The following is a 26,487-nucleotide window of genomic DNA, read 5'->3' on the forward strand; positions in this document are numbered from 1 at the left end:
ACACGATTATACGGCCGCTTCAAACACTGAAATTAAACAGGGAAATTCCATATATCATATAATTATTTTTGAAAAAAGAGGAAATGAATGAAAAACATACCGTCCCTGGGTGGGCTCGAACCACCAACCTTTCGGTTAACAGCCGAACGCGCTAACCGATTGCGCCACAGAGACAGCCATGCATACCTGACGCCCCTTAGATCTTATCAAATATGCTGTATACACGGTACACGCATACATATTGATAATAAGGTTAATCGTTAATGCAATTGCGCTCCCTTGTGGCAGCATCGATACAACTGCGACCACTTCGCGCGATAACATGCGTTTATGTTTTAAATCGCTCGGTGGCTTGTCATAGCCCTAACAGAAATAAATGTTATTAAAAGAGTTAAAACTAACGACACATAACAAGACATCAGCTAAAAAGAAACAAGAGTGTCGGCATACGGTAAGTGTCCTTTCTTGGGACCTTTAACGGTGAACTTTTTATACCGTCGAAAATCAGCTAGCAGTTTAGCGTCACCGCTAACCGCTGGCGTCATTGCTAACTTTCCGCGCTGCTGCAAGTTTATGCTCGGTGTTAACGCTCGCTAGATTATTGTCAGTGAATGTAAATGGTTAACTTAAATGCGAACCACAAAGACATTACAATGAAACAATAACTGACTAACTAAATGCTACACATTTAAACATTGGAGCCACTGTCTCCTCAACTTATTAGCTAACGTTAGCAAAGTTAACACTAGCATTGGCACGAGAAAACGTGGTTGGAAATAAAAACGCTAGTCAAACTGCATTAACCACTTTAAAAGCCAGCGTTAAGAAGAGCAGGCCTACATTTAGGTTTCACACTACATAAAACTAGTTATAACAGCGTAGGATAAGCACAGAATAACCAACGGACGAAGAACCAGTTAAGTAAATAAAAAAAATGGGCATTTGGTCACATGTTTGACTGGTGAAGTTACGGCTCCACCCTCATTCACGATATTTAGCTAAATTTCATGAAACAAATATATATATGTATATTTGTATATATACAAATATACAAACCACCTTAAACTTTGTTATTTTAGCGAGGTTACAATGGGCATACATATTTATTTCTCAGAAGCTGCTTTACTAAAATGCAAACAGAACACACAGGAAATATGTATAAAAGATTAAAACGCATGTATTTCAGAGTAAAAAAACTTCGACAGGCTAAAGTTGAAAGTATTTAGCGTGACCTCTCTTTCCACTGTGCGTGTCCTGAACACTGTTAGTGTGTTAACATGATTGATCATTGAATGTTTGAGTTAAAATCTTGTATATCAACTGCTGCACAGCAGTTTCAAGGTACATAAAGTACCTTCTTATCCTCTCTTATCCTCTCCTATCTTATATACAGTATGTTACATGTCTAAATTAGACACATACTTTAGACTAATATATTTAAGCGTAGCAAGATAGGACCCAGCCTATTAGTGTCATCTTGATACGAGCCACCAGATAGCGCTGTGCTACAGGAAAAAAAATACTTAAATACAAAGCAGGAAATGGTGCAAATCTGAAAATTAAAATAACAAAAAGGTGCAAATCCAATATATATACAATATATGCAATATTATAAAACAGTAGCAGTATGAAAGGGTTAACAATAAAGACCAAAACTCAGATACTTAAGAGTTATTCTAAAGCAATGAATAAAATATAACTTATGACATACAAATTGTTGCATTTCAGTTGTCATACACTGACACTTATAGACATGTCCAGTGGTGGAATGTAACTAAGTACAATAACTCAAGTCCTGCAGTCAAGTATAATTTTTGATGTACTTGTACTTTACTTAAGTATTTCTATTTACTACTACTGTATACTAAAACACCACGACATTTTAGAGAGAAATATTGTACTTTTTACGTTACCACATTTATTAGATAACTTAAAATACTTGTTACTTTGCATAGTCAGATTATTAGCACAAAATATGAATCAGCAAATAAATTATGATGAATTAATACAGGTCAAACTACCCAATAGCATATAAAGTAATCAAAATGAGCTTTGCCTTTACCAGCTGCAATGTTAAAGTGATTAACACATTATTGCATTGATAATTATAATCTAATAATGTAATATAATATAATATATACATTTTTCTGAATAAGGCCATTCTGCTAAATGAATAGGTTACTTTGGTAACTTGGTATATTTTGACTATACTTTTACAAAGTCAGTTTTGAATGCAGGATTTTTACTTGTAACAGACAATTTTTTCACTGTGTTAGGAAGACTACTTTTACTTAAGTAGAGTATCTCAGTACTTTGATTGATCCATTGATCCTGCTGATAGACTGTCAAATTATGATATAAAATAGTGTTGAATGAAACCATATAATTATACTGAGTCTCTTATCAAAACTATTTAAATGCCTGGAATCATCACAAGAGACATACATAGAAGACGTAATATTGTCACTTTATTTCCTGCATTTAAATGTCTACTGCATATTGTATAACAATTTAAATTTTTTTTACAATATTAAACAACCACCTCTGTCTATACTGAGTCTTACATCAGCTATCTGTGTTTACACCTTTTTTTGCTATTGTTCTATTATTCAGTCAAAATCTCTTTTTCTGTTTTCAAACATGTGCGTTGTGAACTTGTATGACAAGCTGTGTAAACAGTGTGCAGCGTAGGCTATAATGAAGAAAAACATCTAACAGGCACTGAACACTCACCATTCCCTGATTTCACTTCACACACACGCTCTATTTACAGTTGGTATTAACATTCATCCTGGGTGATTGGACCTAAGTGGACAGCTGTTAGTACAGGTTTTAATGCACCAAATGTGTCTTCAATGTGTCTTGAGATTGGATTGCTCAGTCCACATTCAGAGGTGGTCTGGGCTGCATAGGGCCACAGTTTTTTGTACTCTAATGCGTCCTGGGCCACTTTGAAGGCTGCCTACTTCTGTCAGTGCCATTACTCCTGCAGAATTGAAGGAACGTCTCTGGAGTCACTCTCTTCCCAGACAAGTCAGTTCAATGTCTGCCCTGTTACCAAAGGCTAGCACAGCAGCAACAGCTGTTTAGCTGCTCGACTCTCATTGAACCAATTAATAAAAGTTAGGTAACATTAGCCATGTGATGCTAACAGTTAGCCCTGTCACTGTGTGTGTGTTGTTTACAACAAAAAATCCAATGGTAAAAAATCCCATAGGCTTTTTGACGAGGGGCCAAGAGCGATGTTAGCTTTTGGGGTTGGCCTAGAGAAAAACATGCATGCAACATCCATGGGGCACTTTATGCCACACATTGACCAATGTCTGACCGTCATCTTGCTGTGTCAGGGTAAGATCATCCAAACACGCATGTTAATATCAGGTGTAAACAGGGCTACAGATCACTGTTGAAAATTACAGCATCTGCACCACTGTCAGTAAACAGTGATTTTTTCACAGTGGTTCATAAGCAGGTGCCACAGCCCCAGTGGCCTAATGGATAAGGCACTGGCCTCCTAAGCCAGGGATTGTGGGTTCGAGTCCCATCTGGGGTGCATAGCAGAGTGGCGCAGCGGAAGCGTGCTGGGCCCATAACCCAGAGGTCGATAGATCGAAACTATCCTCTGCTATATCAGCATTTTGCAGACTAATAATAACACTCTCTCTGCATTACTTGTCTAATTTCACTTACCATTAATCATGACTCACTGACGCGCTCAGGCACTGCAGCAAAGAGCGTAAAGGTTCACGTGCATTTTACATCACTCAACATATAAACCATGGCTGTTAAACTTTTGGGATACAAAAACTGGGACTTTATGTAAAAAAAAAAAAAGGAAAAAAAAAGATCATTAAGACTTTACTGAGCTTTACGCATCCTGTCGGCTGCAGATGCCCTGTGGTTGGTCAAGTTATTCAGGACACAACTGTTGGTCAGCATAGACAGTTTGGAGTTCAGAGTGTCTTTACTTCTCTCCCAGCAATAATCTCCTTGATCAGTGTTTTCGTCTCCTCCTTTATCATCCTCTTCCTCTTCAACCTCACTCTCTTCATCACTGCGTTCATCTTTTTCCAGCTGCAGACAGATAAATGGTTAAACATGTAACACAAAGCTAAAGAACCTGTCTAATCTTGGATTTTAATGTAGGAACTGACTTGAATTGTATTTCCATATGAAAGCAATTATCCAAGAATTACTACTATTAATCAGAGATGGTTGATTTTAATGCCGATTCTCACCTTTCCTTTCAGGAACTTATAAACCATACGTATGATTAGGCCAGCCCAGAAGATGTGAAGTGCCTGCAGCACCATCAGGAGGACGTTGAAAAAGTAGTAGCCAGCAAAAGGTTCAAATACCTCCATGGACAGTACCAGGGTGGTATGGATGATTCTGTAAGTAATCAAATAATTGGAATAATGTTGAAAAAACTGTTACATGTCACTTTGCATTAAAAATTCAGTGTGTTGGATGTAGTGGCATCTAGCAGTGAGGTTGAAGAACTGAAAATTCTCACATGTGCCGAGCGTGACCTACAGTGTCGGATGCAAAAACATGAATTGCCCTATCATGAGCCAGTGCTTGATTTGGCTATTCTGGGTTACTGTAGAATAAAATCCGTAGGTAGATATAAACATCTAATTCTAAAGTAGCAAAAACACAATTCTCATTTTAAGGTGATGATAAACTCATAAAAACATTATAGATAAAATTATAAATATTATATACCATTTCTGCCAACAGATGCCCCTAAATCCTACACACCAGACCTTTAAGTAAAGTAAGTTAAAGTTTACTTAAAAGTTAACCTTACTTGCTGGGAAATATCACCAGTCGAGTCACAAGGAAGACCACAGCAAACACAACAAACAGTGTGTCACACATTTTCCTCCAGCCAGTGCCATAGTTGAACATCTTGGCAGACTGCAAAAATACAAATGATTCTATTCATCAAACAAGTACAAACCATTACTAGAGCTATATGTAAAGCGAAGTCCCCACACTGAACAAAACATTAGTTGTGCATTATGCAAAAAAGAGTTACTGAGCCAATACTAGGGTAAAGAAAAAAGGCCAACAGGAAAAAATGTCTTTAACAAGGTGTAAATACAAATGAGCGTGGGTCAATTCAGTCGTTCATGAGTCTGTAACATGAGCAGACTCATATATTTTAAATGTTACAGGCATCATTCGTATCTCTTTATTCTTGTTTTTGCCGTTTTTTCATTTTACATGTCTTGAGTGCAAAAACTTTTTTTAAAAACATTCTTTAAATTTTCATGTACAGTACAATCCATTGTTTTGCTCAGGTAAACAGAGGGCACCAAGGGCTACTAAAGTGCTTTTAGCTATCAGGACTCCGTCACAGGATCTGCCTGCTGACCGCTCACACAAGATACTTCTCTCATAAGAACAACCAAAAGCACAAATTGAGATTCTAACTGTTGTTTTCCAATTTTAGACATTATTCTCTCAGTTTAGTAGGGCTACACAGAGGCAGAAAAATGGCCAACGTGGCAGTGAATCTATGGTGACATGCCCCGAAGAGATTAATTATATCTGTACGGTCCCATGTGACTGTCTGGCTAGGGCCCTAGAGTCTGAATAGATGGCACAGGACACTTAATGTACAGGTTCCTCTTTCAAACCCTGACAACGTTACATGAAACAGGGACAGAACATCTGAGATTACCTCAAGCAAGATGTCAGAAGAGTCATGAAGCAGCATGACCAAGGTGCCGATGCGAATGTAGTTGGCACAGTAGGAGAAACTGAGCAGGAAGATGGTAGCCAAATGATGGATCACCTGTTCTTTAAAATCCTGGCAAAGTGCACATACAGTAAATAGAACATCAGTGAAATAAAATGAACTTCATTAGCCAACAGAATAGTTTAAATCGCTGCTCTTAAAGTCACTTATTAACCATGTGTAAAGTGAAGTTTCTCTTTAAAGCAGAAGTGCAAGCTTTCAAGCATGACATATGACCAGTCTTGAGCAAACACAAGGCGAATACCTTCACTTTTATGTCCTTCTCTAAAGGGCAAATGTGTTGTTTGGCAATGTAGGTTAGAAACTCAGTTGTGTAACATTTAGCAATGAATGGGTTTCGAGGTCCTCACCTTCCTCTTGATGTCCACAGAGATCCGGAGGAGCAAAGAGCCATAAAATCCCAACTCTAGCATGTAGTACCAGTAATGAGCTTTCTCCATGGGCTGTGGAAAAACATGATGCAATAGCAATTAAAAAGTTATTCAAAATCAACTGAGCTGTAACAGCAAAGTCAGTTGTTATGTGAGCTAGCTCAGTCATGCTTGGTAAGCTTATAGTAGATTCACACTTAAATATGGATCAAGCAGGAGATTGTTGTTAGGAGAGAAGTAAAGACACCCTGAACTCCAAACTGTCTATGCTGAGAAACAGTCGTTTCTTAAATGACTTGACCAACTACAGGGCATCTGTTACTGACAGGATGCCTAAAGCTCAGTAAAGTTTCAATGATTTTTTATTCCTCTGTGCCAAGGATAGCTAAGGAATTATGTTTTAAGGTTGTCTGTCCGTCAGGCACATTCTTATGAACGCATATCTCACGAATACCTCAATTCTTTAAATTGAACACTAACAATTACTTGGACTCAACAATGAGCTTATTAGATTTTGGTGGTCAAAGGTCAAAGGTCATCTGTCCCATTCATGTTAACACAATGTCTTAAGAACGCCTTTTGGGGAATTTTTTCAAATTTGGCACAAAGGTTCACTTGGACTCGCAGAGGAACTGATTCGATTTTGTGGTGTTCAAAGGTCAAGGTCATGGTGACCTTACATTCGTCTCAATCTTGGAAACATGATATCTCAAGAACACCTTGAGGAAATTCCTTAAAATTTGACACAATTTGACACATCCATCTCATTTTTGTGAATGATATATCTGAAGATGGCCTTGAGGGAGTTTCCTCAAATTTGGCACGAGTGTCTACTTGGACTTGAACTGATGAGAGTCTGGTGGTCGAAGGTCAATAGTCAAGGTCACGGGAAACCTCATAAATCATGTTTTTTGGCCATTACTCAAGAATCATGGGTGCCCACCTTGAAACTGTGCTGGTTGTATGGATCTTCTGTGCTGCATGGTTAAAGATGTGTGTGAATCATCCATGTTTTCATAGACAAAGATGTAAACTTTAAATGCAACTTGAGTGGTGCACGGAGGCATACAACTGCGTGGCAGTATACATAGTTTCACTTAAAGTCCCAGTATTTGTATCCCAAAATTTAAACAGCCATGGTTTACATGTTGAGTGATGTATGACGGATGTGATCGTTTACCCTCTTTGCTACAGTGTGCTGAAGCCACAGTGAGTCACGATTAATAGTGAGTGAAATTAGACAAGTAATGCAGAGAGAGTGTCATTATTAGTCTGTAAAATGCTGACATAGCAGAGGATAGTTTCGATCTATCGACCTCTGGGTTGAACCAGTTTGAACAGGTTATTGCTAAGTTAAAGTGGTGCAGACACTGCAATTTTCAACAGTAATCTGTGGCCCTGTTTACACCTGGCATTAACATGCATGTTTGGGTGATCCAATCGCAGGTGGACAGCTCTAAGGGCCCTGACACAGCAAGGCGACCGTCAGCCATCGGTCAATATCTGGCAAAGAGTGCCCCAGTTGTATGTCTCTGCAAACCAGTCAAGTTGCAGCTACAGTTTACTTCTATGTCTGTGAAAACATGGATGCTTCACACACATCTTACCCCCGACAGCACAGTTTCAAGATGGGCACCCAAGATTATAGTAACCAATTCAGGATCTGACCAAATGTCTCTGCTTCTGTTCCTGAGTTATGATGTTGAATAAAGGCCAAAATGGCAAGTGTTTTTTGCAAAACATGATGATGTCACAGACAGTGAAGTTGACCTGTTGGTTATAAAATGTCATCACTTCATCATTTTAATTGTATTAGACATTTGTGTGATTCTTTTCATGATTGGCTAATGAATTCAGTGACTATGAACTTTGACCACCAAAATGTAATCCGTTCAAGCTTGAGTCCAAGTGGATGTCCGTGCCAAATTTTAAATTTTAAATTTTTAAATTTAAATTAAATTTTAATTTATTTTCCCTCCAGGCATTCTTGATATATCATGTTCACAAGAATGGGACGGACTGACAACCCTAAACATAATGCCTCCAGCTATCACCTGTGCGGTGGAATAACAACTTATTATCTGTGGGTTGTGGAGTGTTGATCAGAAAAAAAAGACATTCGATTTTGTCACTTTGGGGTAACGAGCATTTTTTATGTGTTTGTGTTTTATTAGTTCAAGAAAATCTGCAGATTAATTGATAATGAAATCGAAAATTTTTTGCAGCCTTAAAATTAAGTAATCATTTTACAACAAAATGTGAGGGTAGAGTTGCTTAAGATGCAAAAACAGAAAGAGTTAAAAATCAATATATATTACTTAATCTGTGAAAACAAATATGCACTCTTCTCAGGAAAATGAACAAGGAAATATATTAGTTTACCGTGGTGCTTGTTTTACATTTCCTCTTTAAAAAAATTTTAATCTGTTTCCTTCAAACTCAGATTTCAGTTTGACTACCCTGGAAAACCGATCACAGTTAACAGCTTTCCTCATGATGTTTTGATATAAGACGATATTAGCTCCAAAAATGTAAGAATAAAATAGGGCGCAGTCATTTGCCAAAGCAGTGAGACCTGAACTGGATATTGCCGCCAGCATTCCCTGCGGTCCCAGAACCATGGTCTCTGTACAGAAAAGATAAAGAAAGTTTTAAAGCTATAAAACTCAATAACAACAACAATGTTATTGCTAGAAATGTATTTTAAACTCATACTCACATCAATCAAACAGGCCAGTCCAGCCATGAAGGCCGTGAGGTAGAAAAAGAATCTCCAACTGCGAAATTAAACACTCAGATCAGAAACTTTGAACACTGAAACAAAAGGCACTATAAACAAGTCTACCAATTAATCAACACAGCTTGAAAGTGTCTCCTTTTGCAGATATTATTCTTAAAATGAAACCAGTTCTAAGGGACTTTTCCCCAGCTATATGTGGATTTTACATTGACTGGCGACAGAAGTGTTGTGGAGGAAAGTCATCTGTAAACTGGACAATAACAGGGTTGTGGAGAGAGGGAGCACTTACGCAGCTTCACCAAACTTCTTGGTTTGACAGGGCCTGTCTTGGTTCCTGCGAAGTCTGAACCAGGTCTCAACCTGCCTCTGTGTTTTTCCACACAGCAACATCAAACTAACAATTTCACTCTGAAACAAGAATGGCAAGGAGAAATCGATCAATTGCAGAGGGATAGAAAGAGCAGAAAGTGATCTTGGATGATCTGAATGTAATTTTATCAGAAATGTCAGACGTAAAAGAGGAAATGACTGAAAGGGAGATCAGAGAGGGAGGCAGAGATCATCTTAACTCACTGTCTACTCAATGGACACTAGTGTTAAGTTACTCCTTAAGTGTTGACACTGCAAAATGTAAATGTGTGCTGATTAAGTGAAGTCATTTTTGTTTATATCTCCCACAGCAGATTATTGATCATCTGCAGCTTTTGAACCAACAAGCCTGCTGGGATTAATTAAATCGGACTGTGTGACGAAGGTAAGTCTTATACAAACTATATTCTTTGTTTCTTTTTTATACATAGAGATGAAAAAATGTATGAGTAATTTTCAGGAAGTGTTTTAGTATATATAGATATACAAAAAGCTGTGAGACAATAATGGGTGATTATGACTTTTGTAAATGTGGTGTTTCCCTCAGGCTAAGTTTTCCAGGAACAAGGATATGTTTCTCTCACAACGTCCATGCACCACTGTAATTATCTTACAGATTATTGTCCCAGCAGCAAATAAGCAACAGAAGCAATGCCTAAGATGAATATTTGAGAAACCCATAGTTGTATACCTTTTCCAGCTTCTCTTTGATGACATAAAAACATGCTACAAATGGAGTTAAACTGAGGCCCTCTTCACTCACTTGTGTCGGTTGTCTGCTCCTCTGGGTGTAAAACGACTCCAGCTTTGGGGAGGGGACAGCAGCCACTTGTATTCTATTCTTCACCCCCAAACATCTGCCTATGGGTGGGGCCACAAACCTGGAGGCAACAAAGGACAGCTTACAGAAATGATGATATACCAGTAACACCCACTGTGAGACCGTCAGGGCGGCAGCCTGCCGTTGTTTAGCCATACTCACTGTACAAGCTGTTCAACAGTCAATCTAAAGCAAACACTTTACTAGGATAACTGACGGTTGTATTGCAAACATGCGTTCAGACAGGCAACAAAGCAGTGTGTGTGTGTGTGTGTGTGTATGTGGGTGTGTAGTATTATCATTCTTCTTGATAGATATTTGTATTTAAGATTACATATGATAATCATTTTACTGATTCCCAGGAGATGAAATTTGCATCAATGCAAAAGAAGCAGGCTAGAGAAGTAAAAGGAAATGTTTCAACGTTAGAAAACTGTATGCAAAATGTTTCTCTAAACCAGTATACTGTTGCATTGTCACAATACTAGTATTTGTAACGTCAATAGAATAGCTTAAAAAATATTGAAATTTGCAGCTATTTTCAACATAACAGGGAAAATTGAGATTGAAAGCATACAAGTTAAACTTTTAATTATTTTATTATCATTGTAAATACAACAAGGCTCTTTTTGGTTAGTAGGAGAGAACAGCAGAATGACTGACATTAACAATGAGAGAGAGCGAGAAAGTGCAGCTGGTACCAGTGTACAGATTAAGGAAGTAACAAAATTAGTATTAAACTATTTGATATGTTCAGGATTTAAATTTATTGATTTTTGACACTAATAAAAACACTTTTATAGTGAACTGTCTAGCTCTCTCTCTATATATATATAGGAAGGGTTTCACAAGCCATTTGATTCCACTGAATGTTCAAACAGCTAATACTCTGGAGGTGTATTCAACCTATCATACCCCCAAAGACAATGTGCGTATGCATAAAAAGTGCCTATGAGGCTTGTTATGTACTCCCTAAGCCCACTGCACCGCTCATATGCAGCTACCTAGACTCTGGCTTTCAAGTTGATAGCTGAGCATTTGTTTAATTAAATTTGGGATATAAAGCTCTAAGTAAAAAGCATCAGATGGGGAAAAAGCATTTAATGGAAATAGACTTTGGTTAACAGCTATAAGTTTAAAACAGCATTTCTATTACTCTCTCTTTCTGTCTGTCCTCGTCCCTAAAGGCTTCTTTTCCTGATGATAACAATGCCTCCTCTGCCAAAACACCTGCTCACTCTCAGCCACAGGAAATGCTGAACGATACTATGGAACCAAGTCACACAATACCGGCATTTTATATTAAACAAGGGTTGTCAGTGTTATTTCAGGTTAGGCAGAATAAATGTTTGTCTTCCTTTAAAACTTCTAATATCCCAAACACATCAACCAGATCTTCACAGAGCAAAGAGAACAGGCGTGTCTTACCTCTCAAACACGTAGCGGAGGACGACAAAGCCCAGTGCAAGGGGCAGAGCTATGAGAAGGTCCTGAGGAAGTGGTCGGTCAGAGTCTGGCAGCTGTTCCACGTCTCTCCAGGTCACACCTGGAGGTAGCCAGTAGTCCTCCCTCCAGAAGTCAGGCAGCCGGTCCATTCTGCTGTGGACAGAAAGGCATTAGTGAAGAAGAAATTCGCGAAAACATGGTGGAGATAATGTTTAAATCAGGTTTTCAAAAGCTTCTTCTTCTACTGCTGTAGACAAGGCTACAGCAAAACACACTTAAGCCACCTAAAATATCAGTATCAGTTTAAGTATACAACATATTTCAATACATCAGTGGTGTAAAACGAAAGTTTTTCTCAACAGAGTTTGGTGTTTTCATATAATAGCCTCAAATCCCTGTCAGTAAGGGCTGTCTTACGTCAAGGTAAAATGGTGAAAATTTTCTAAATATAGCATAGCATACACTTAAACTGACATACTACATACATTTTTTGGCGGCTTAAAACTTACCAATGAAAGCAGCATTTGGGGGCTACGTGACGCAGCGGTTTTCAACCCCAAAGTTATTGTAAATAAAAAGTTATGATTGTGATTCAGCCTATATCATAAACTGTATTAAAGGTTTGTTGTAGCTAGCTGATAGAGGGCGTATCTCCTCCTGCCGTGGCAGAGACGGACACACTAATGTCAATAAATCAGTTCTCCCCCAGTGGATGTATACTGGGACAAGGACAGTAGTCCAGTTAAATGGCCTTATCGAGCTATGACCGTAGCTCCACTTATCTGTGCATTTAAATGTTCTCAGTATCTAGTCTCATATCACGATATTCATATAATACACCTTGACACACCTGAAGAGGGCGTGTCCACAATCGCTCAGTGCCTGCGCTGTTGAACTGGGAGAGCACCTTCAACAATTTTTCAACCTGAGACTGGGGAGGATTCCTGAACTGTGGAAGACATGTCTCATCCCAGTTCCAAAGATCGCACACCCCAGTGTACCAAATGACTCCAGGTGCCTTCAGCACCATCCTCCTACTCAGAGACATGACCTGGATCACACACTACCTCACAGAGAGGCTACAGGATGAGGTTGAGGGACTGTCCTCTGACAGCGTGATCAGCATCACTGACAAACCACATGGGACTGTGCTGCTTTTCTGTCTTGTTTACCCTCTACACTTCTGCTTTCAGGCACAACTCTGAGTCATGCTGCATGCAGAAGTTCTCACATGACACTGCGATTGTGGGGTGCATTAGGGGTGATCAGCATGGATGTATTAAAGAAAGTCTGGATACAGCATGGAGACGGGGCCTCATGCATTCCTGTGAGAGCTGCACATTTGCACATTAACATTGCATGCTATTAGATAGTAACATGAGTCCACTGTGTAAAATCAGAGCCTGGTGAGCTTACTGGGGGCTTGATAGACAGGAGGGCGAGTACAGGAGCGTGGCGGTAGACTTTCTGACATGATGGAGATCAAACCATCTACAGCTGAACACCTCACAGGCTGAGGGACTGCTTCTCTGAGCCTCTAGCCAGCAGCACTGGCAAACCACAGGGGACTGTGCTGCTCCTCTGTCTTGTTTACCCTTTACACTTCAGCTTTCAGGCACAATATGAGTCATGCTGCATGCAGAAGTTCTCAGATGACACTGCAGTTGTTGGGTTCATTGTGGGTGGACAGGATAGGACGGGGCGGAGGACTATATGACATGGAACAGGTTGAACCATCTACAGCTGAACACCTGAAGACCAAAGAGATAGTGGGGGACTTTCAGAGGACTAGGCCCCGTCTGCAACCAGTCTCCATTGTGGAGGTCAGTGTGGATGTAGTGAAGACCCGCGAGTTGGACAATTGACCATACTGGTCAGCAATCACTGGTGTGCTTCATATGACATTGCAGAGCCGGCACTATGTCCGGAGGAGGATGGTGTTGTACCAATCAGCTGTCAGGTTTCCCCTCTGTGCTGTGATGCGCTGGGGCGGCAGCATCATGAAGAGAGACACTAGGCTGGTGAGGAACGCTGGCTCTTTGGTTGGCACCTTGCACCTTCCCTCATGTCAGTGGCAGAAAGAAGGACCCGAAGAAACTATTGTCAGTTGTTGACAACGGCAACTGCTGTCTCAGTCCTGCTCAACACACAGACTGAGGATGTCTTTTGTCTCACAGACCATATGACTCCTCACAGAGATGGCAGGGTGACACTGATTAAATGCTCACCTGCATTCTGCCATTAGGTTGCTGGACTGTCAGACACCTGCTGGTTATTTTATCCTTATGCACTATCTGCATTTGTGTTGATTCATACATTTAAATTAAATTTGTATTTTTCACAATATTCATTGTTCTCTCACTATTTTTACTTTGAATTTGCATTACCTTCACTGTTAAACACATATCATCTTATGTGACTAAATGCATAATTTCACAACTGTAAGTCTTTTATTCCTTTGTGTTTATTCTCTATCCCTGTGTGTATCAGTGTTTTGTGTGTTGTATATTGTGAGCTACTGGATGCCTTAATTTCCTGTAGGATTAATAAAGTATCTATCTATCTGTCTATCTATCTATCTATCTATCTATCTATCTATCTATCTATCTATCTAAACAATGCATTAAGTTTATTATCCTCTAGGAATATTACTTAGTCCATCAGTAATTCTATAAAACAACATATATAAAGCTGTAATGCAAAAAAGTGCTAAAAGTACAGTAGACTTTATTGTAAATACCAAAATAATAAGCATTAACTCAGTTTAAGAGTACCACACGTATTCAGCCCAAGCAGGAATAGCCTACAGACTAAAAAAACAGACTAAAAACCAGCAGTAGATTATATTCACACTAAGTTGTTAAACTGTTGAAAGAAATTGTGACTCACCTGGCGACAGTTGTGTGGAAATGATAAACTAATCAATCTCAAGAGAGGCGGAAGAATAAAATCCACCGTCTACCATGAAGTTGTCCCAGCCTTGTGTCGCTGATGATGCGCTTCAGTACCGTTGAATCCTTCACGACTACCACAGAAAAAAAGTGAGTCGCTTAGTTATCGCGGTTCAGGTGTCAAGTTAGACACGAAGAAGAAACGCTGATAAAACATCCTTTCAAACTAATAGCCGCTAGAGATGACCGTTTACGTTTTTAATGATTTAAGACACCGTAATGAACACGTGGTTGCAAAGAGAGATATAATTGTATTACATGGCACGTTTGCTTTAAGATACTACAGAGATAGTTTAGTGCACCGTAAGTGATTTTAAAAAAATGTTTAATTCGGTAACTTTTTTAAATTTAGGCAGAGGCACGGACATAAACTATTTGCAAGTTAAATTAGTGGAATATCTGCGCCCTTACAGAGGTATTTTGAAACAGTTTTAACACACGTTACTCCACAATTCTGCACAGACAATTTACAGCAAGTGTTCGTAAAGGTAACTCTGGCGTACCTTTATTCTGAAAGCTTCCGGTGCTGGGTCTTTTTCTATCAGGAGGATGTAACTTGATGGTTTAGTGGCTAATGAAAGACATGGCGTCCACTGCTAAAATCGACTGGTCACAGACTATTTGACTCTGTATGGGCATCAAAGGAAACGAAATAAATAGTTTAGAATTACTCATAATAAAAACCAAAATGGCTTAGGCTGAAAATGGCGCTATGTAAGCCCTGTAACTAACTCTAAACATGTACAGCATATATTGATTTAGGGTTTACATGCTGCAACTTACACATTTGTATCAGCAGTGATACTATGTAACTTTTTTGGCGGGGGAAGAATAACATGTTCGTCCTGTTACAAATGAAGTTGAATTCAAATGTAGGACTTTTGCTGCTACTTTTTTTTTGTACAACCAGTGATGTGTTGACCTATGCTAGCTAAGGTCAGCAAACGTAAGATATTAAGATGATTTTATCACCTATTTCTATTGCTGCTATTGTTGTGCTTCTTATAATTGTTATTTAAATATATAATATAAAATTTTGGCAGATTTTCTGGAAAAACTACATGCATTATATCTTATTACACTTCCTTCTATTCTACCAGACATTTAAAGTACACCCAAAATGCTTAACACATCTTTCACAGGAAACACCAAGAGTATCTTATTACATTTCCCTGTACTCCATTGTAGCTTGTGCTCATGACCAGCGTCTCCTGGGTTACCGCTCTCAAGGAAAGCAGCTGATGACACCCATGGCAACGATCCAGGACCCTTCCAGGACTCCAGTCTGAAGGTAAACACACCTTAACAAATGTGTGCATAGCCCCAGCAGTCACACACACACACACACACTCACACAAACTTTACTATGAACACATGTGCTGTCATCAAGGGCTTTGTGTGTGGCTGCTGTAACTCCAATGACACGCACTCCTTTAAAACACGCACAAGCACACACACTCCTCTCCTAAGCCCATGCACACACTCCAGTCCTCCCTTCACCATCCTCCTCTTCAACCAACACTCAGCTGATAGTATTGTCAAGGAGGGAGATAAGCAGGCTGTCTGCTGATAACATCACAACTGTTATGCAGATGAGCTATTCTTTTTTTGTCATGCTCATGAGTCAGGACTAAAGCAGTGTTTTGTGTATAGTTTTAGTATTCAATAGTATAAGGTGTTTGATAAATGTGTTAAAAGGACTTACTGGGAGACACTGACGCAAAGGGAAAGGGTGTCTGTGTGTTTTACAACAAGCAAACATGATTTGCATGTGTGTGTGGATGTGGGCTGGCGTTTGTGTGTATGCTTTGGGTCTCTGAGTGTGTGTGTGTGTGTGTGTGTGTGTGTGTGGATGGGGTGGAGGGTTATATGTGTGTGTGTCTAAGTGCGTTTCTGTGCATTTCTGTTGGATGGAGCCACAGAGAACCACACAATGAGGCCGTCCAGATTCACGAAGGTATTTGCATACCGCCTCGTCTGTGTGTCTGTGAGCTGAGACAGAGACGCAGGTGTATAACGTCTGCGTGTAAAATATAAAGGAGTAGGAGGTAATCGAATCAGCTGAGCTAGCAACACCAGCCATTACAGTGTTTTACTTAAACTCAAGTAGCAGAGGAGTTTTTAAAGAAGTAAAAATAGTTTATTTCAGTGAAACAACAACTCAATGATACAAATTTTAGTATTACTAGTAATTGTATTATTTATTTACATTCTCAACCACAGCAATATTCTGGCATGTTTTTAGTGTCACATAAACTATGGCAGCACAAAGCACATTCTGCCATGCATGTCAGGCCTGAGGTCATGTTTTTCTGTGATCCTGCCTCATTTACATATCTTTGTGCACATGCACAAGTGTGTGTATTTGAGTGGGTGATGGGAACTGAGAGCCTTTGTTGTTTTATCAAGAAAATAAATTGTCAGGACCCACTGAAGCAAAATCTGCCCTGTTAATTGCCAGACTAATGAGGTGGGGGTGTTTCCCTGATCTTCAGCCGTCTGTTGGAGCCTGATGAACTGTAAACTGTAAGAGGCTGTTTTACTGCAGCGAGTCTGTCTATGCTCTGCTGGTAACACGTTTATGACCCCAGATAACTTGCCCTGACTAATTTCCTCACTAACTGATAGTCAAAATAACATTAACATTATATTTGTGCTCTGTGTAGTCATTTAAATGCAGTAGATTTATGCACTCACCCTTTAATACCTGGATCGACATCAGTTTTCTTTTGCTGCACTCGGAAACCTTTTAATAAGATTTAAACCTGGGAAAATTGGTTTTTTTTAGTTTTTTCACGCAAAGTGCAAAAACTAAGTAAAAGGTGACTGTTAATGGATTACTAGATATTAACTAAAAACGATTAATTTCTTGCTAATTTTTTAGGCCATTTCTTTTTAAATTGCTCGTGTCCCTCTTACCATTTTTATAAAGAATTCAAGCCAATTAGTAAATTAGTTAACATAAAGTACAGCTGAGTCTGATGGGAATGTCATAAGTTTTGCAAGTATTATTCACAAACAAAGGCACTGATGATGATAATGGCATAAGAGGAAAAGTCACCACAACCAGTTACAACATCCAGTTACATTATGGGATCTGTACCACATTTATTGACCATATCTTCCGTTGTTGCCTCTTTTTAAAAAATAAGATACTCAAGAACAAGTCTTTTTTTGTTTGTTTGTTTTTTTGGGGGTTTTTTTTGTACTTGTCCTAAGCTGTAGGAACCCTGGTTCAGGGTCCACACATAATTAATTATAGCATATTCAATTTTCTTCAACAAGTCCGCTTTGTGTACAAAGAAATACAAGATATTGGAAAAAAATAAAATAAAAAAGTTCTGTGCTGGAGAAAAAAAAGATGATTTTTAATTTTTTTGGCTTTTTGCCTTTATTATATAGGACAGATTAAGCATGAAGTGGGAGAAATAAGGGATTACATGCAGCAAGGTGCCACAGGTAGCACTTTGTATACATTATATCTTAAATTATTTTGTGAGTGAAATGACTTTTTAGTAATGGATTGTATGCATGAATCCAGTGTGCACACATTTCACTTACACCCCTATAACCAGCCAGATCTAACTTTTCTAAAATTCACACATTTCTCTACTTTTATTTTCTCCAAAATGCAATTTCTTGAAAGTAGATTTCAATGAGTTTACCAAAAACCTTCCTCGTAGCGTAGCAGCTCATGTGAGCACTGATGATCAGTGGACTCATGTTTGTAGTACTCAGAGTGTCCAGAAGAGGTCACAGCTCATCAGCTGGCCAAGCTCCTGAGTGAGAGTACTGACAAACAAACAAAGGCCAGAGAGATTTACCACAAAATATAAACCTAAAAACATGAAAATGTGAGGAAATCCCACAGAAAAACCCAAAACATGATGCATTCAGGAAATTACTTTAAAGCTGTATAACTGCAACTGAAACAACTGGTTTTAATGATTAAGAAGGACACCACTGTCTTTAATTCAGGAGTCCCATATAATTCTTACCCAAACCACTTTACACAAATATTGTAGTGTAGTACTTTTGCTATTCTTTGTGGGATGAGTGGTGTGGAGCTGGAATATTACCACAGATTTGCTTTCATGTATGTTTATCTTGTCCAAACGAGCAGAGTGCTGTGATGAGGGTCTAAGTCAGTCAGCACAGGGATATTTTTCATCTTGGGCCAGAGTTGGGCGGGCGATCTGACTCTGTGAGGGCTGATCCCCGTTAATTAACTGACTATGTCTCTTTACGAGCTTCCAATTGATTATTCGATTGATTTCATTTCTCTAAATCTTGCTTGTATTGATTGTAGGGCAGCAGTGAGGACAGCATGTGCTTAAGTACTCAAGTAAAAGTTTTATGTGTGTTCTGTATGTAGGTGCGGTGTTGTGTGTGTGTGTGTGTGTGTGTCTGTGTCTGTGTCTGTGTACTGCAGGTGTGTAAAGTGATGAAACTTACTAAAATCAAGACAAGACAAAAGCCTTTTTATTTCATAAAAAAACTGATTGCCACTTTAAAGAAACATTAGGAAAATATCTACTTTTTACACGCAATAGTCTACATCCAGGAAGTTGGACCATATATAATTGTTTGGCCTTGATGAAACATTTCAACTTCTATAGCAAATCAATAAAATATCATGACTCAACTATTTATAAAGAGAAGACTTTAAAGTACAATAAGGGCAGAGGCAATATTACAAAACAAGTGGCAAAAGGAGCAGTAACATCATTAGTATGAAATAGATAATACTGTTTCTCATATTCCTACAGGCACTGTTGAACAGATTTGGCTGGTGCACTGGACAGGGCCTAAAGGCAAAAAGGATTAGGGGGAGGAAATTGGTGTACATGCATTTCATAATCATAAATTTATATGACACATATTGAGTCAGCGCTGTGACCCTCACTCCCGCACTGAGCCTCATAAGCCTCTTAAAGGGAAGGCGACATGAAATAGCAAAACCCCAAATAAAATACATTTTATTAACTGTTATGTATTATAAACAGTAGCTTTTATAGCGAGTTAAGATTGAAATTTAGGACATAGTGAATTTTGAAGAAAATAGAGTGATGCAAATAGCAGCTGAAGCTCAATTTCAGGAGGCAATTGAAGTGATTCCCCTTAAAGTATAGAGGCTTTGGTAGAAATCATTTTACCTGAGGATCATATTGTACAAATGCCTCACAATATCCAGCACGGCTCACATTAAAAATAAATACAAAAAGGTTACCAGTTCCACAGAATATATGACATCTTCTAAATTGTTGGTTCTGCTTCACTTTAAAAAAGGCTAAAAATTGTCATTTTTACATTTTAGCAATAAATCAACATGTAAAGTTGACATTCTCGTCTTTAAATTTGCTGTAACAGCCCGTATTATCTCTGTCTAAATGACTTCCATGTCCACCCTAAACTCATTTTATTTCTCTTTTATTCAATCAGGACCTCTCCCTGCTGCAGCTCTGCTCTCTATTTATGATTCAGCCCTGGGATTCATAAAAACATTATAGAATTACAAAATGACATGATAAACAGGAGTCATAACGTAATGCTGCGATACTGATCGCCGTCTTCCTGCAGTGTATGTCACTGTAGAAGCTGCAGTGTTACATCATACACACCAAGCCTCCAATAATACATTAATTACTGTGAATGAAAATGGATGCAGGACTTCTGGTGTGTCTGCTCCTGATCTCTCTGAATTAAATCCTTATCCAGATACTGTCTGATGCTGTTATCTTTACAGCTTGTGTTACAGTAACCCAAACAAACAACAAACACACTGCAGTTTGTGTCATTTTCAGGACTTTGAAAACAGGAACTTTTAGCAGGGCGCAGGGCAAAAAACATCCTTCAGAAGTCCCTCAAAAGAACCTTTACATGTCTCCAAATTCATCCGTCTCCTTCTCGCCTGATCACCTGTCATCTTCACACCAGTGCATAATCAAACTGTCCTCTGTCCAGGCCCTCCTTATGGTCCGTCCACGATGATGCTGGCATGCTGCTGTAGGGGTCCAATAAGATGCGGACGCAGCGAACAAGGAGAAAGAGCAGCAGCAGCACGAGGAGGCCGACGAAACAGAAGGCCCCTCCCTGCTCAGGATGCCCCGCCATGGGCTCCAGCACCGCCGAGCCCCTGGGAAACCCGGGCGGGGCAGGGGAGGAGAGATCATAGTCCACAACCCAGTAATTTGAGTCGCTCATCTCGGAGGTGAGGGAATGTTTTGCAGGTTGAAACTGTTCACTGTATGTGTTTAATTTTGCAGTCAGAAGCTATGAGGAACGGCATTGTGCGGCAGGGTCATCTTTGTTAGTGAGTGTGATTTCTAGACCCAGAGGGAACATAGTTAAATCAGGCAGATGTCAACAGATTGAACTCAACCAGCACTGTTTCCCACAAGCCAAAGGGCAAAGAAATTGTTCCAGCAGAAATAACACGGAACAAATCAGTAGTGCAAATGAATAAGCCCTCTGGTGAGCGGAGCAGCAAGCTGAGGCATGCTGAGCGAGTATAATGAGATTCAACTGGCCCTCTCTCTTTCTCCCACTCGCTGAGGAGAGAAGCTAACTGTACAAAAGCTGAGGTCACTACGACAACTTCAAATCATCTGCACAGTCCTCAGTTTGTTTGTCAGTATTTTAAATATCATCCAATAGCAGCCCTAGAGGGGCATTTATTGTGATTACAAAGTGTATAAATCTCTATCGAGTGGCTGAAGATGTTCCATAGATCAATCAAAGTGCTCACAGGCTGTAAATGATCCGCGTTGTGGTGCTGCAGAGAGCGTTTTCGTATTGGATCCCTTGAACGGTATAGCCGTGTTTCTGTGAATTGTTGATTTACTGAAAGAGCTTGTATTTTAATATCTTGAGTCACCAGGAAGGTCTTCATTTGGGGATTCACTCATCAAGATACCTGAAGGGGAAAAAAAACAAAGATAAGACACAATGTGAGCGAATTTCCAGCATGCAGAGGTGCAGAATGGAGGGAAACGTCTGATTGATTTAAGGGGTTTGGAGATCGACAGGACCCTTGGAACATGTCAAGGGTTAAAGATTTTTAGTGTTCCAGGGGAGTGAGGTGTTTTCAGGGGGCCCAAACCCAGCAGCAAGCTTGCCAGAACCAATGCCAGTGAAAAATATTTTGAAACTGTTATTACATGCCTTGTCCGATCTTCTAATATTTTTGTGAGAAAAAAACTGAGAAAAGGCAGAAGCACTATCCCTCTCCAGAACTCAGGCACAACATAGTCCAAGATAAATAAATCAGACACTGATGACGGAAGAGAAAAATGTAGTGGAAACCCTCAGAGAGTTGCTGCACTTTTGCACAGAAACACTCTCCGTAGGCTCTTTAATGGGCCGTGGTGTGGAGAGACATTTCCTGCTGTAGGTGCACTCCCGAGTCAGCAGATTCTATTCCAGGAGGCTTCGTCTCCCTCCTTACCACCCCACCGACCCTCGCAAAGACGCGTTGATAGCTCCCCTGCTCTCTGCATGATGGGACTAAAGGGCCAAGCGCAGCTTTTATAGGGGACTTGAAGACATAATGAAAGAAACTGCCTGTCTCAGTATGAATTATCAAATGGTCTGTGGTTACATCAGGCTGCATGTACAGAAGGAAGCCAAATCAACGACTTAATAGTCCATCTACAGCAATGTAGGCACCAAAGTTTACACAACAGGACAACACATTAGTCAGAGTCAGTAAAGTGGGAAGCACTCAGAACAAAGCTGCTAATGAGAACTGGAAAACAGTTGCTGAAGTAAAGATCAGGACAGCACTTCAATTATAAATTCTAATATTGCCACATGGACGTTTTTGGCCAGACAACCCACCAGAGCATCTGGTCCAAGTGTGATCAGAGTGCTTTCCTGATCTTTAATTGATTAATATTCAGCATCCAGCCTCAAAAGTCGGTGCTATTTAATTTCTTCTACAACAAATATTTTCCATGAAAGACTGCATAACCTTGCTTTTCCTGTTGACAATATTTAATGGTTTTAGGATGTGACTGATTTTTATTAGCTGCCAGAAAACATTAAGAAAACATTAAGCACTGGATTTTAATGTTACTTGGTTTTCTTCTCCTCTTAAATCCAATATCTGCCCAATCAAAATACACTTTAACTCGTGGGCAGATTTTGAGAGGATGGGCCCTTGAGCACAGATATGCAAAGGGCCCCTCCACCTCTCCTACACAGGAGCAAGACAGACAGACATACAGACTTTGTGGCGGTTTTGTCCCTTTTTTGTTGTTGTCTCGTTAATTTGAGTGAGATTTTGCAGGTGAAGGCAAGGGGGGGCCCTGGGCTTGTGCCTGGTAGGCCCATCCAGTAATTCATCCATGCTCATAAAGAGTTACACAACACAGCCAACATTTTTGCTACTCTTTGCAACTTTACTTGACAGTTTTCTTTACGCTACATTGACAGAATATATAGTAGAAGGGGAGGGTTACATTAATTCAGCCTCATACTGCTTTTTTTTTTAAAATCCCATCTGCTTCATAAGTCAGCAAGTCAGACAAAACTTTTTTATAGCACAAAGTTGTGTACTTGTTTTTATTCATAAGCAGACTCAGCAGATATGTGGGTCAATTGAAGGTTGGATTTCAAAAGTCAAGCAGGGAATTTGCTATGTGGTTTTGGGTCACTCAAAACTCTGCAGGTTACTCTAGGTCATAATCAACTTCAAACACCACAGAGGAACGAAACCGGGTCGCATTGAGGGAAAAACAAATACAGCTTTGTGGTATATAAAAGAATGAGCAGCATCAATTTCACGGCTCATCGATCCTCATTCAGAGACCTGCTTTGGTTCCTAAGCAGCAGATAAATCACACGGTGGTGCCTCACCACATCTAATTTACAACATATAGAGAACAAACACACTTTTAGCTCCTCTGGACACCAATTTGGAGGAAAACAAATATCACAGAATCACTACATTTTAAAACAGCGAGAGTAAAAAGTAGATCTACGAAATCCCCAAGCAGCCAATGAGTTCTGAGGACAGAGCACATGCAGTGACATATGGCGTCCCTCGTGGCTGTAATACCTGTAATACCTCCCATTTATACCTGTGGATTATGACAGCAGCTTTGAAAATGTCAAGGACTTCTCCAACTAAAAGGGTGAAATTATAAAGTAAACCCTGAATATAGGACTGCCAGGATAAACAAAGCCAAATATACCACGGCTGAAGCACCTTCATGTAGTTTTTCTGATTGTATGGCATCTAAACATGATGAGCTTCATACAACACAACACTGTTGTCTCCACCTTTTCTTTAATCCTCGCTGGTAGTGATCTCTGATTATATCACCCCCAAAGGCTTTCTGTAGTGTCATGTTTATTCTCTTGGTAAAAAGCATTATGTTTTCTTGATCACAGAAATGAGTGAAATTAGTTCAATAATTCAAAGACAGGCATTTAAAACCTCCATTTAACTGCTCTTAAAAAGATTTAATTTATAGTTTTATTGATTCGTCTCCTTGTACAAATTCATATTCAAACAACTTAAACTATCCGGCTGTATTTCAATAATGCATTTTAAAATTTTGGTAGTTTATCAATCTGCGAAAGAAAGCCCCATCGCTTGGATAAACTTTTAACATTAATATTCACTATTTTATTATGATGTTGTCAGTGTTGGGAAGGTCAGTTTTGAAATGTCATAGGTTACATATCACTAGTTACCCTGTTCAAAATGTTAGGGGTAACATAAGTTATGTTACTATTAATTGGCTTCATCAAGGTAATGTAACTGATTACATTTGCTTTTTAATTACTTTTATAACAAGTGTTTTTGAGTTGGCAATGAAGCCGAAAAATGCCTGGAAATAGGCTTTACCCTGCGAGGTGAAAAGATGCAAGGAAACAGAATGAATGCCATATTCTATATCTATAAGCTTGTCACTGAAAATAGTGTATTTGGATGTAAACCTTTTGTAATCACCAACATTTTGATTAGTAGCTGTAATTGAATTGCATTTTTTTCTTGGTAACTGTAACTGAGTACAATTACATTTATTTATGATTTATTTTCATGTAACTATGTAGCCATGGAGACACTAGATGCCAAAGTTGCCTCCATGATTAGCAGGACCGTTAATTGAATCAAAATAAGAAATATATACTTTATATTATCTGTTTCTTTTCTTTCAATTAAAAAGTTGCAGTTTGTAAATGTTTCACAAACGGATGAACCAACGATGTTTACATTAATCCACTTAAATGTGACTTTGAGTTACACAACAGAACAAAGTTATAATCTGTATACAACTTGTGATTCATAATATAAATTGAAACGCATTCACATCTCCACAGTGATTTCTACATACAGAAATTCACACAATGACAAACAAGATTAGGATTAGATTAAAGAACTTACTTCCCGGCTGGTTGTCACAGGTGAGGACATGTAATGAGAAAGACGGAGTGATGATGATGATGATGATGATGATGATGATCCTGCAGCTGTTCAGGACCGCGGACAGCTCTGGGCTCGCTCAAACCTGCACGCGGAGCTTCAGGTCTGAACTCTGTCACATCCTGCAGCACCTCCTCTGCTTTGCCATGAGCTTTAAGTGCGCTCAGTTTAAGGGATCCGCCCCACCTCCCTGCCCACCCCCTGACTGTCCCCGCTGTATGGACTGCACACATAATCTGTTCGTTTGGACGAGGAAAGCGCCGGGAGCCGCGCGTGGCTTTTGCATTATGTAAGAGGAGTGCGTGGGGGGCACGGACACTGAGGGGCTCTGCTAGGTAACCATGTTGCCAATATGAGTTTTAATAATTTTATTGTTGTTTACTATAAAACAATCTCTTTTTTTTTCTTTTCATTTTTTGATCTTAAACGAATAAAAACAGCGTTTGCACACCGACATTATTAACCCAACTCTACAGGGGAAACTTGTTTTTGAGGAATCCCCACGGAGAAATTTTACTGCGAAACCAAACGTGTTTTGAAACAAAAATCTTGGATCAAAGTTTCTCAAAGTTTTGACGACTTTATATAATATATTGAGCTATGACCTTTTGTATGAGATATTATACTATGACTTTTTTAATTCCATACTACACTGACTTCTTTTAATGACTTTTGATGACATATACTATGACCTTTTTAAAGATTTTTTTATGTCATACATACAAAATTGATGACATACTGGGACTTTTTATAATATACTGTACCATGACTTTTTTAAATGACTTTTTATGACATACTGTACTGTGACTTCTTTATGACTTTAGTTATGACATACTGTAGTGTGCCTTTTTATGACATACTATACCATGACTATTTTTATGACATACTGTGAATTTTTATGACACTATTATAACTTTTTCATGACTTGATGAAAATGACTATACAACGACTTTTTATGACAAACCATACCATGACTTTTTTTTTAAAGATTTTTTTTATGACATATTGTACCATGACTTTTAACTTGAGTTATTTCTAGCATGTCTTCATAATTTCCCATTTTTTGGAGGATCACTTGAATGCATCACCTGACCTGGCGTCTCGAAACGCCACATTAAAGTCAGGTGTGTGAAAAAAGTCAATGGCGAAGACGCCGAGGAGGACTCAGTCTTCAACCGCCATGTTTTTTGGTCAAATCTCAGTGTTATTGTTTGAACAATTTTGAAAGGCTTGTTTTGTTTTCGGGTATTTTGATTTCGTGACAAAACAGAATTCACTCAACACCCGAAGAACCCAAAGCCATCCAACAAAAACAGTGAGTAAACGGTAAAATATGCAATGGCGTCTGCGGGCGACTGTTTCAAACTTTCGTAGAAGCCGCAATAATGACTTTTTAAAATGACTTTTTATGACATCTTACACCATGACTTTTTATGACCCGATAGCATATATTCCATGTATTATAAGCACTGCCTAGGTATGAAGAGTGTTAAAACAGCTTAAATAAAATAAAGTGGTAACTTTTGTTTTAAAGGTCAGTAATTTCCTATCAAGTGTCTTTGACAAGTATGTCATCCTGTAGAAA

At 39.1% G+C, this 26,487-nt stretch overlaps 2 protein-coding genes, 1 long non-coding RNA gene and 3 other non-coding genes across 9 annotated transcripts; 3 read left to right on the forward strand and 3 right to left on the reverse strand.

Annotated features, from left to right (window-relative positions):
• Window positions 1-100: 100 nt before the first annotated feature.
• On the reverse strand, window positions 101-174 carry trnan-guu (transfer RNA asparagine (anticodon GUU)). Its single transcript has one exon. It is a non-coding gene; the product is annotated as a tRNA-Asn (tRNA).
• On the forward strand, window positions 161-14,088 carry LOC148188065 (uncharacterized). 3 transcript variants are annotated; one of them, XR_015778132.1, is made up of 4 exons: window positions 161-451; window positions 4,251-4,394; window positions 9,562-9,635; window positions 12,710-14,088. It is a non-coding gene; the product is annotated as an uncharacterized LOC148188065 (long non-coding RNA). The 3 variants fall into 3 exon arrangements; XR_015778133.1 differs by lacking the exon at window positions 12,710-14,088 and adding an exon at window positions 9,867-9,919; XR_015778131.1 differs by lacking the exon at window positions 12,710-14,088 and having other exon boundaries at window positions 9,562-9,993.
• LOC121952013 (ceramide synthase 2-like) lies at window positions 2,447-14,561 on the reverse strand. 2 transcript variants are annotated; one of them, XM_042498521.2, is made up of 11 exons: window positions 14,406-14,561; window positions 11,499-11,666; window positions 10,014-10,131; window positions 9,171-9,289; window positions 8,861-8,918; window positions 8,717-8,767; window positions 6,121-6,213; window positions 5,693-5,821; window positions 4,814-4,923; window positions 4,239-4,392; window positions 2,447-4,074 (listed from the first exon to the last, which is right to left on the reverse strand). In XM_042498521.2, the coding sequence occupies exons 2-11, from the start codon at window positions 11,663-11,665 to the stop codon at window positions 3,859-3,861; spliced, it is 1,215 nt and encodes a 404-aa protein (XP_042354455.1). In that variant the 5' UTR covers window position 11,666; window positions 14,406-14,561; the 3' UTR covers window positions 2,447-3,858. The 2 variants fall into 2 exon arrangements, with proteins under 2 accessions (XP_042354455.1, XP_042354456.1); XM_042498522.2 differs by having other exon boundaries at window positions 11,499-11,669; window positions 14,406-14,557.
• On the forward strand, window positions 3,481-3,553 carry trnar-ccu (transfer RNA arginine (anticodon CCU)). Its single transcript has one exon. It is a non-coding gene; the product is annotated as a tRNA-Arg (tRNA).
• Window positions 3,557-3,628, forward strand: trnam-cau (transfer RNA methionine (anticodon CAU)). The gene has a single exon. It is a non-coding gene; the product is annotated as a tRNA-Met (tRNA).
• Window positions 14,562-18,932: 4,371 nt separating the features above from the next.
• LOC121950921 (cortexin-1) lies at window positions 18,933-25,198 on the reverse strand. Its single transcript, XM_088085292.1, has 2 exons — window positions 24,864-25,198; window positions 18,933-21,383 (listed from the first exon to the last, which is right to left on the reverse strand). The coding sequence occupies exon 2, from the start codon at window positions 20,669-20,671 to the stop codon at window positions 20,396-20,398; it is 276 nt and encodes a 91-aa protein (XP_087941418.1). The 5' UTR covers window positions 20,672-21,383; window positions 24,864-25,198; the 3' UTR covers window positions 18,933-20,395.
• Window positions 25,199-26,487: the final 1,289 nt, after the last annotated feature.

Source organism: Plectropomus leopardus, chromosome 12 (assembly GCF_026936395.1).
Source record: "Plectropomus leopardus strain MGB_pleo_1.0 chromosome 12, ASM2693639v1, whole genome shotgun sequence".
Taxonomy (NCBI): domain Eukaryota; kingdom Metazoa; phylum Chordata; class Actinopteri; order Perciformes; family Serranidae; genus Plectropomus; species Plectropomus leopardus.

Coding starts and splice junctions, on each gene's coding strand:
- LOC121952013 (XM_042498521.2), bottom strand. CDS start 11,665: ATGGACCGGCTGCCTGACTTCTGGAGGGAGGACTACTGGCTACCTCCA. Junction 5,822..6,120: donor CTGTGGACATCAAGAGGAAG/GTGAGGACCTCG, acceptor GCACTTTGCCAG/GATTTTAAAGAACAGGTGAT. Junction 4,393..4,813: donor CTGGTGATATTTCCCAGCAA/GTAAGGTTAACT, acceptor GATTACTTACAG/AATCATCCATACCACCCTGG.
- LOC121950921 (XM_088085292.1), bottom strand. CDS start 20,671: ATGAGCGACTCAAATTACTGGGTTGTGGACTATGATCTCTCCTCCCCT.